At 29.0% G+C, this 10,430-nt stretch overlaps 1 protein-coding gene across 1 annotated transcript; it reads right to left on the bottom strand.

Annotated features, from left to right (window-relative positions):
- Nucleotides 1-7,038: 7,038 nt before the first annotated feature.
- Nucleotides 7,039-9,232, bottom strand: LOC109808950 (protein DETOXIFICATION 56). The gene has a single exon (XM_020372149.3). The coding sequence runs from the start codon at nucleotides 8,768-8,770 to the stop codon at nucleotides 7,172-7,174; it is 1,599 nt and encodes a 532-aa protein (XP_020227738.1). The 5' UTR covers nucleotides 8,771-9,232; the 3' UTR covers nucleotides 7,039-7,171.
- Between the last annotated feature and the right edge of the window lie 1,198 nt (nucleotides 9,233-10,430).

Below are 10,430 nucleotides of genomic sequence, written 5' to 3'. Positions count from 1 at the left end.
GTGTGTAAGGTTGATGCATACGTGTATAAAATGACCAATTAAGTAAGGTACAAGGTTGAGTGCTTAGTCCCTAACTGAGTATTGAAAGGGCGTAATATTTAGAGGGTAGTCGATAGACTAGTTTTATAGGGGACTTAGTTATGCAAGCTAATGTCGTTGTACACTTACACACAATTTGTTCTTCCTTGACAAGAATACTAGACTTCCTAGTTTAAGTAGCAACATCCGAGAAATCATGTTGTTAGAGATTAATATCTCAATTGGTTGTTGATCTAGCAAGTGTAAAACATCGTGTTGGTTTAGTAGGGTCAAGCCATTTAGATTGCTAATCTTTATTGTAGGAGATCTCTGTAAGTGAATGCGTGACGACACATGTAGTTGAAGTGTTATGCATATGATATATTGATTGTGGTGTTGTTCATATGCTTTGTTAACTATACTAATGAATGACATTGATGTTGTGAAATATGAAATTATCATATGATGTAAGTTACTAGCCTTGGTAAGGTGTTAAATGACATGTTGAGGTGTTTTTTTGTGATACTAAGTTGTAGACCATGAGATGTATGTTGTGTGGTTTACATGTTGGTGTTTGTTGTATAGTTGTTTTACTTCTACATTTGTATATGTTCATTCTTTTGAATGCTAAATTACTCTTGCATATTCCCTTTGGTTGGATTGTGATTATCATGCTTACATAGGAGTAGGGTCAGGATAGGTTGGAGGAGCTCGATATGCTGTCGGTGGTATAGCTCGCTGCTACCTTTAATAGTGGTTTTGTAGTGTGTATTTGACCGACAACCTAGTTTAAAGTTACAATTTCTTTTGGATTACTGTTATATATTTAAATGTGTATAGGATGTGTTGTGGTTCAATTATTGAACCTCTACTCTTTCATGTTAGTTTTATCCTTATGCATATATTTATATTACTACTTGTACTCCCAAGAATTGTTTGAATGATAACTTTAGGTAGATGTGTTTATTTTCTGTTACTAGTAGTTAATCCATTAAATGTAGGGACCATGGTGAATTATTACAACAATAATGATTGAGGTGATGGTGGTAACATTGATGATAATTGAAATGACAATTATGATAATGGTGGTACATGATAATTTTATTTATAACCTTTTTTTATTTAAAATAACTATTTTAATTTAAAGGTTGTTATAGTTGTTCTCTTATTATAAGATTTGTTTTTATTTGAAACGTTACATATATGTGTGTCTTTTTTATCCATTGTAGTTGTTATTAGAAATTCAAATTAAAACTATAGTCAAAGATAATAAAACTAATAAAATATTTTGTTTTAAAAAAATAAGAGGATGTCATATTAATGCTAGCAACAATTTCATATATATATATATGTTTTTTTTATCTCCACATTTTTTAATTTTTGTAACCCTCGACTAATATTTACAACTATTTCATTATTATAAGATTAGTTATATGTGCACTCTCATTTATCATTTTTTTTAATTTTTTTTTTACTTTTTATAATAACAGCAAGATCCACAATTTCTTATTTTCCTTAGAATGTATAAACTAAATTAATTATTTTTTTTATCAAGATGTGTTAGTTAATGCGAGTCTTTTACATTTTTTTATTATAAGTAAAAAAAATATAATTTTTTTGTTCTTAAATATAAATAAGTTTTAATTATTTTTATTTTATTTAATAATATTCTCTTTAAAATTTTAGTTGTATTAATTTTTTTTTTTTTGGTATTTATAAGAAAAATAATTTTAAAAATTATAAAATTAGTAAAATTTAATATAGACAATTAAGTTTATAAAATACATAAAATCAATTTAAATTTTTTTACTTATAATAGTGAAGGAATATATGGTGAGTACTAATGTTGTAATTAAAGCTTAAACACATGCGAAATAGCTGTCACGCTGTTGTAAGGGATAGTCGAAACTTAACGTTTTCGCTGCTAGTACCATTAAAGACATTAACTGAAGCTGCTGCAGGGTTCCAAGGGCGAGAAGCGCAACACATAGACATTAATGGGGCCACTGTCATACTCAGATTTTAGGTCCATCACATACTACTTGGTACGTTGGATGAATCAACGTGGTTTCATCACACTTGGATCCAGCTTGCATAATTGACTTCTCTTCTGCTGCCGTTAGTTTCCAAGCCGCAAAGTCAAGCATTCTTAGGTATTTGTTCATTTCTTTGCCCTTTTTATACCCTTGTCCTTAGTGTTTGGTTAATTTCCCAAAGAACTCCTGAAGGAGACAGGAAAGTAACAACTCCTACTCCTAACTATTCATTTTACATGAGCTGGGATTTTTCTTGTTTTGAGACTCTCTATGTTTGGTCATTCGTGTTAATTTCTTTGTTGCTTCAACGTTTTCTTTCTCCTCACATTATATTAAACTATACGCTAATTCTGCTTGTAGTTCATGCATGTCACCACTGTCTCTGACTCGAAAGATTTTTGCACAGTATATTTAATACAAATATTTTTACTAAATATTGTCTCCAGTGTATAAGTCTAAAATTTCTAACTACTATGTCGATGCAACTTAATTAGCTCTAATGTCATTCCCTCACTCAAAATTCTTGATTGAAAAATCTCCTGCACCGCGCCTTACTTAAATTGCATAAAGTTAGATGAAAACATCAATCTCCAACTATTGGGTTAGTAAAGTTCGATGGGAATTTGCCACGTGAATTTAATTGAAATGGGACATTTAGGTGGAGTTTAGATTCAATATAAGTGTGATAGACATCCTGCAACTAAACTTCACAATCAACTAAATTTCCTTAAGAAACAAAATATAATATAAAATAGAAAAAAGCTATGAAATATAAAGGGTTGTTGAGCACGTGGATTTATACTGTGCATTATTGTATCATAAATATCAATGATCACCAAAAAAAATTGTATCATAAATATCAAAGCAAGGTTTTTTTTAATGACTGTGCTAAAGCATTTACCACACTATTATATACTCCTCATGTACTTGTATATAAGTAAAGAAAATCAATTAAATATATTTAATTTTTATAATTTCACATAAAATATATACTACATTTACTAAAATATCCTTAACTATATTTATAGTACACAGTGTTCTCATTTATTATCTTAGAGATATTTTAAAAAAAAATATTAAATAAAGTTGACTTAATTGAAATTTGTTTATATTTTAGTCTAAAAATTTTAGTTTTTTTTTAATTTAGTTTATTTTTACTCATATATAGGTTTAGAGGGAGTACTTTACACTGCTGAAAAATTATATATTAAATATTTTTTTTTGCTGAAAAATATTAAAATTACATATAAAACTAAAATAAAAAAGATAAATTAGAAGAGATAATAGATTGAAAAAAATTTCTAAAAATATTATTACTGAAAAAAAATAAAAATATTTTCATTGAAAAATAGTTCCTAAAACGTTTTCGCACAACATAATTAATCTATTTTTTTTATATAGACCACAAATATCTTTTACCAAAAACAATTATGTTTGAGTCAGATAAAATCATTATGAACAAAAAAATTCTCCCATTAAGTATTTAGCACAACTATATATTCAAATCTAGAACTTAAACTCAAAATTACTAGTTAAATTAAAATAAATTTATATTAGATGATACACGTGCTTGTGGGATAACTCTTCTAATTTATATATCTATAGAAGGATTCTAAAACTTTTCTTTGTATGTGTATATGTATCGTCTGTTGTTTTACCATTACTATCTAAAGGTTTTGCGTCTTATTGTCTATAAGATTGAATATTTAATTAATCAAAGCCTCAAACAGAAATGAGCATTAAGAAGCAATTTTTGTGAAGTTGTCAAAGCTATAAGTATGGAAGGGCATTCTTTTCTGAGAAAGTTGGGATATATACCGTGTAGAAGTTGGAATCAGTGATAATGTGATTTGAACAAAATGCTCCTGTCAAGGTAGAGCAATTATCCATGCATGATGTTTTCAGGGAAAAAATTGTCCCGTGTGGATTTCTTGTAATGTTTGCATAGACTACATAAATTCTTAACGTCTTTGCTCTTGGAGTCTTGGCCCAGTGTTTATTTTGATTGTGAAATACTTTGTTTTTGTCGTTTTGATTGTGAAATACTGAAATGTGGACCTGTTCAGTTTCAGTGGTATGGCATTGATTTTGTTAGAAACAAAGAGAGGCCTTTCTCTGTCAGGCCAACCTGACCAAGCTTCAACTTCATGGCCCAATATCCTCACAGTCACAACCTAAAGAAGCCACAAATGAAAGTGGTTTAGGTGTCAAAACTCCCTTTTTGTTCTTTTTTTTTTTTTTGAAAAAAATAATCGTATGTAGCTCGTGAAATTTAAAGATTCAACACTATATTCAACCGAATTTCAAAATCATATTTGTGCTTAAACAAATAAAAAGAATGTTTAGTTTAATTTTTTTTTTTAAATTTACTATGCAGTTAAAAATCATGAATTTTATTTTCTAATAAATACTTTTGCTTCACTTTTAATCTATCCGGCTAAAAACAAATGTGTGTAAATGTGATATTGACGCGTTAAAGTTGTATTATTTTTTATATTTTAGTTTTTATACTTGCAAATTTTTTAATTTTTTAATCCCTATATTTAGAAATTACTCATTTTAATTCTTATATAAGTAACTTTTTTTTTTTTTAATTCTTTAGTCCTTATCAACACTTTCTCCTTACTTCGTCCTCCTTCTCATCTCTCTCCCTTGTTTATTTTTTTTTATTTCTCTCATAACCACTTTTTTCTTCCTTATACTTTGTGATTCTCATTGCAATGATGAGAACTTGTTACATCATTTTAATTTTATTGTATACAATGTTTGAAAACATGTTAATTTATATTTATTTTGTTTTCTATATCGCATAATGTGTTTATCATACATAAGTGTTTTGTCTAAGATGACGAATGACAAAAATATTGTAGTTTTCATATATATATATATATAGAGGCTTTTTAACAACCCCATTTTTTTTCTTCCAATTTGTGGTAGTACCACTACCAGAGAACCTAGAGATAACATAATACATGGCAAATAATGACAAAGATCAAACCATGAAAAAAATGTTCATATAGTAATGATTCAAATACTCAAACAATTGATGTAGCAACAGTAAAATGATTAAAACGATGCAACAAGAGTTTAATACATTATATATCTAAGCACTTTAAGTAGTGAAAACAATACAAAATCTATGGTGGTTATAAGGAGTGTCAACACAAATCACTATTTACAAGTGGATATAAATTTTGCAACCTTATACTCTCCAATTTAGGCTCAATGACAATTAATTCATATAAGAAGATTTTAAAGAAATAAAACCTGCAAAATAAAAGGAGGAGAAAGTGAGTATTGATAGGGAAGAATAAAAAAAATCTTGTATAAAGACTTACATGAGTAATTTTTATGAATATGATAAAAAGATAAAATTACACAAATATGAAAACTCAAATATAAAATAGTGGAAGTAAAAACATTAAGAGAAATTCTATGGTACTCATCTTATTTGAGAGGGTACCGATACAGTTTTTTATATTTTATATTTTTAATAATTTATTTAAATAATATTTATGATATTTTATTCTTTCAATTTTTAAATTATTTAGTCATTTTATTTTTATTTTATATATTCTAATTTATTTGTAATAATATTATTATATATTTAAATAGTTTAATTTTAATAATTTTTTAAGTATATTTTTATCTTTTCACTTAAAATTTTTGAATTTCTATATTTTAATTTTAATAATTTTTTAAGTATATTTTTTTTTCTTTTTATCTTAAATTTTTGAATTTTTATATTGTAATTTTAATAATTTTTTATTTCTACTATTTATTAATTTTTTTTCTTTTTTTTTAATATTTTATAATATTATTGAAATCTTATAATTTTAATCTCTATAATTTTATCTTACTTTTTATTTTATATGTATAATTTGGATTATTTATTTTATAATTAAATTAAATTTTTTTAAATCTTTTATGAATTTACATAGAAAAATGTATTGAAATCTCTCGATCTTTGAGGGTACCGTAGCAACTCCCAAACATTAAAACATAAGACACACCTGAGTGACACGTTCAATGACATGTCAACATTACTTCATTTATTCTTAATGGCATTAACTTCTTTTTTTAATTATGGGGAAAAAAACTAAAAGTGTTAATATTAAAAATAGATGATTTTTAAGTGTTGGATTAAAAATAAAATTATTATAGAAAGCAACTAAGTAATTAAACTTAAAAAGAATCTCGAATGTTGACCCAACTATGCAAATGAAAAATTGGTTTGTGCATTGCATCTGAAGCTTCTCACAATGAATTTTTATTGAGTTCGTGTAGCGAAGAATGATGAACTTAAAGTGTGTTTGGCCACGTATCTGCCTGATTTGAAAATTGTTTATCTAAAATAAATTTGTTTGATACATGAGTTTATTTTAATAGTTTATAATTTTTTTTTTCATAAAAAGATATGTTTTCTATGACTAATTTCTCTTGTCCTGTTGTTTAGCACTAATAACCAAATAGATGAAAGATTCATGCGAAGACTACACTACTTTATATATTATCTATATCTTTTACAAGCATGTATATAGCTACAATCAGGGATATTCCTAGAAATAATAATAGCAACAAATAATAACATATATTATAAATATATACGAGGTAAATACAAAGGAATCAACTTATCTCCTCCTACCTTTCTAAAATTATGCCCAGATATTCCTAAAAATAATAATAGTAACAATAAGGTATATACACTCCCAAAATATATCATAACTATCGGTTACAAATTATAAAGTTGTTGTCTTTCTACATAGAAGGTATTACTTCCACGTTTGTTTTTACCAATTTAATGATACTTAAAGGGCTGCAGTTTTAAATTTCTTAAAATCTGTGTGGACGGATAATTAATGTTTTGCTTTTTAATGCATCAACAAATAGTTTTGTCTTGAGTGCGCATTATGATCATTTGGTACAATTATAATATTAATAGGCCAATACTTCGTTCTACCTATGGATCTAAAATGCATTAATCTTCTAATTTTTAAATCTGAACTCTCACTACATTCGTTACTAGGATTACAACTAGCAATGATATTCAGGATTATTACAAACACTCAGAATCGGATTGACAAGGGACTTAACAAATTGTACACACGGGAATATGATCACCGGATTTGACTCTTGATTTTATTTACGGGTTCTAGCGTGTCTAACTTCTCCTCACTAACAAGAATTTGGGATGACAGAGTTTCTTTGCACACTTGATCATTCTCATGGTCTTCAATACTTTCACTTACCTCATTTGCGGGACTTTCCTCTACCTGTGTGGCACATACTAATGTTTGTGCCTTGGTAGCTTCTTCCTCCCAACTTATTCTCACAATGAACATTAACAACAAAATCAAGCAAGTAACAACACCAATCAAGAATCCTATAATAAGTCCAGCAAGTCCTAAGCGAAGCTTGAAGGCAAAAATCACACCCAGTGGCACCGCCAGCAAATAGAATCCACCAAGATTTGCATACATGCCTAACCATGGTCTTGCAGTTCCTCGTACTATGCCTCCACAAATTGCCACTGGAAAATTAAACACTTCCACTAGAGCCATCAACAACATTGTCTTCTTCACTCCCTTTATAACCCCCTTGTCACGGCTAAACAAATTCCCCCAAATCCCCCTAGCAGCCACCATCATGGAACCACCAACACAACCTGATATAACACTCACCACCAAAGACACTCGTGCTGATTTATAAGCATAACCAGCTCGGTTAGCACCAAGCTCATTGGACACACGAGTGGAAACACAAGTTGCTAGAGAAAGCATCACCGAGTAAAGCAAGTAGTCAAAGTTCAACACAATGGCTATAACCCCCACTTCTTGCATAGCATTAGACAAGTGACCAGTGAGCAAGACTAGAATCTCATAACACCACCACTCAAGGCAAGTGTTGAGGCAGCATGAACCACAAAGCTTTATTAGCCTAATCCAATCCATCATATTCTGATCCCACCACCCTCCTATCCTCCTCCCATTTCTTCTTTCAAGAACCACAACATAAGTGGCCAGAAGAATCACAACCATGAGATCAGTCACCCAAACCGAAATTGAAACTCCTCGGAGCCCCATGGATTTGGATAATACCATGTTAACGGGTATGTGAAAGGCTAGAGCCACAGCAGAACTAAACATGGTTGGAAGAGTGATGCATTGAGAGCTGAGGTAGGCTTTCAAGGGACAAAGGAACGAGGTGACCAACAAGTCTGGTATGAGATAACAAACATATGTTCTTGCCACGGTTGAGATATATTTTTGTTGGCCAAAACGAACTAAAATCTTGTCAACGTTAAGCCACAAGAAAGATATGGGGAGTGATGCCAAGAGCAACAACAGGGTTGTCATGAGAAGGGTCTTGTGAAGGAGCCTCACGTTGTTGGCTCCATGTGCTTGTCCACATATTGGTTCCATGGCAGCGCTTAGACCGTTCAAGACAGAGAAGCCAGTGACGTTAGCAAAAGTGAAGCCGAGTGCGCCACCGGCTAGGTTCAGCTCACCAAGGTGGCCAAGAAAAGCTGTTGTTATGGCTGTCTTGGCGAAACAAGCAATGTTCATGGCCACAAGAGGAAGGGCTATCCCTCGTTGAAGTCTTAGCTCCTCTAGCACCATCTTCACATTGAATGGACATTTTTGAGTATTTGATGGGGGTCGGTTGGCCTTATCGTTGGTGCTTTGCTTCTCTCCTTGTTTAGATGATGCTGACATTTTTGCTGAGGTTGTTGCAAGGTTCCACTAGCGTATTTGTTTTCTTTTATATGAAATTGCTATAGGTTGAGTGCTCGAGTTTGTGGGAATTGTTTCTCAAGGAGGGAAAGATCGGCTTACCAAGTTGCTGCCAATTGAAAAGATTTATAGTGCATGAACCACATAAGACGCACATTCAGTTATTGCAAAGAATATGTAATTGAAAAAGACCTCGTCAATTTAGGAGTAAAAAACAGATGAAATGTGATATATACACTATTAATCTATATTGTCTTATTCGATGCAAACATTTTTTTTTATAATTACGTTTTTATAAATAACAAATTTTTATTTTTTAAAAATTTTACTTTATAATCACATGCATTGTTAATAATCATCCATCATCATATATTTTTTTTTTATAGAGGTAGCTAGAGTGACTTTTGTACGTAAGTCTTTATAAAGTGATAAATCAACGAGTTGTTGGTATTAATCTTCTTTATTAGAATTCATGCAACATAATAACAACTTCTAAGAGATATTGCCAGAGGTATAAATGGAAAGAAAAAAAGTAATTAATGTTGCATTGAAAAGTTAAAATGACATCTATTTTGATTTTTTTTTTCATACATGACATTCATTATATGACTTAATGAGTAATAGCTTTTAAAAGAATATTATTAGGGATATAAATAAAAATGAAGTACTCCATCCATCCATAATTTTGATGTTTTAAGCTTTTTATTTTGTTCCATTTTTTTTATGTTTTACATTCAAGTAATATAATTAACTTTTTTTTATATATATATATATACTCCTATTTAACAATTGTTATTCCTACTCTATTATTGTTTTTGTTAAAGATATAATTAAGGATATTTTGGAGTTAGTATACTAGTATTAAATATTTCTTAAAAAGTGAGTTAAAATCTTAATTATAAAAAATTATGATTTAGAGAGAGAATATTATATTAAAAAATTAACATTTATAATTGGGACTTATTTTTTTTTCTTATACAACACTTATTATATAAAAAAAGTGAAAAGTTTTTACTAGAAATGTATTTACACATTTTTATGTGTGACTTTATTAGACACCTTAGAAGTGATAATTGATGGTCATTTTTATTGGACGCTTTACCAAACGTTAATTTTATTTTTCATTTTTTACCCTATTAAATATTGCAAAGTTCTCTCTCTCACCTCTTAAACACTCCCTAATTGTCATTTTTTTTATTGATATTGGTGCATAATTTTTTTATATGAAATAATATCTTTACCTCTCTCATAAAAATATAATAATAAATAAAAAAGATAAAATTGATACATGATATTTGTTTATAAATCCAATAATAAAATTAACATATATAATTTCATCTGGTTAAATATGTTTTATAACAAGAATATTTTTCGATGAAAACTTTATAGATATTGATTCTTTAACCAATGACTAAAAACAAGACTCTTAATTAACTAACCATTTAATAAAAAGTTAGTTTTAAATGCACATTTATTCTATATTTAATGCATGTTCAATTGTATGTTCAAAACGTCTATTCATCACACTATACTCATTATGATTTTCAAGTTGAAATACGTGAAATATTTTCAAATGTTGTCTTTATTGCATTTAATAGAGGAATCCTGCACTTGTTTTTTGGAAGTGCAAACCCATTAACTC

The sequence above is a fragment of the Cajanus cajan genome, chromosome 5 (genome assembly GCF_000230855.2).
Source record: "Cajanus cajan strain Asha chromosome 5, NIPB_CcT2T_4, whole genome shotgun sequence".
NCBI classification, from domain to species: domain Eukaryota; kingdom Viridiplantae; phylum Streptophyta; class Magnoliopsida; order Fabales; family Fabaceae; genus Cajanus; species Cajanus cajan.
This window is presented reverse-complemented; position numbering and strand designations above follow the sequence as displayed.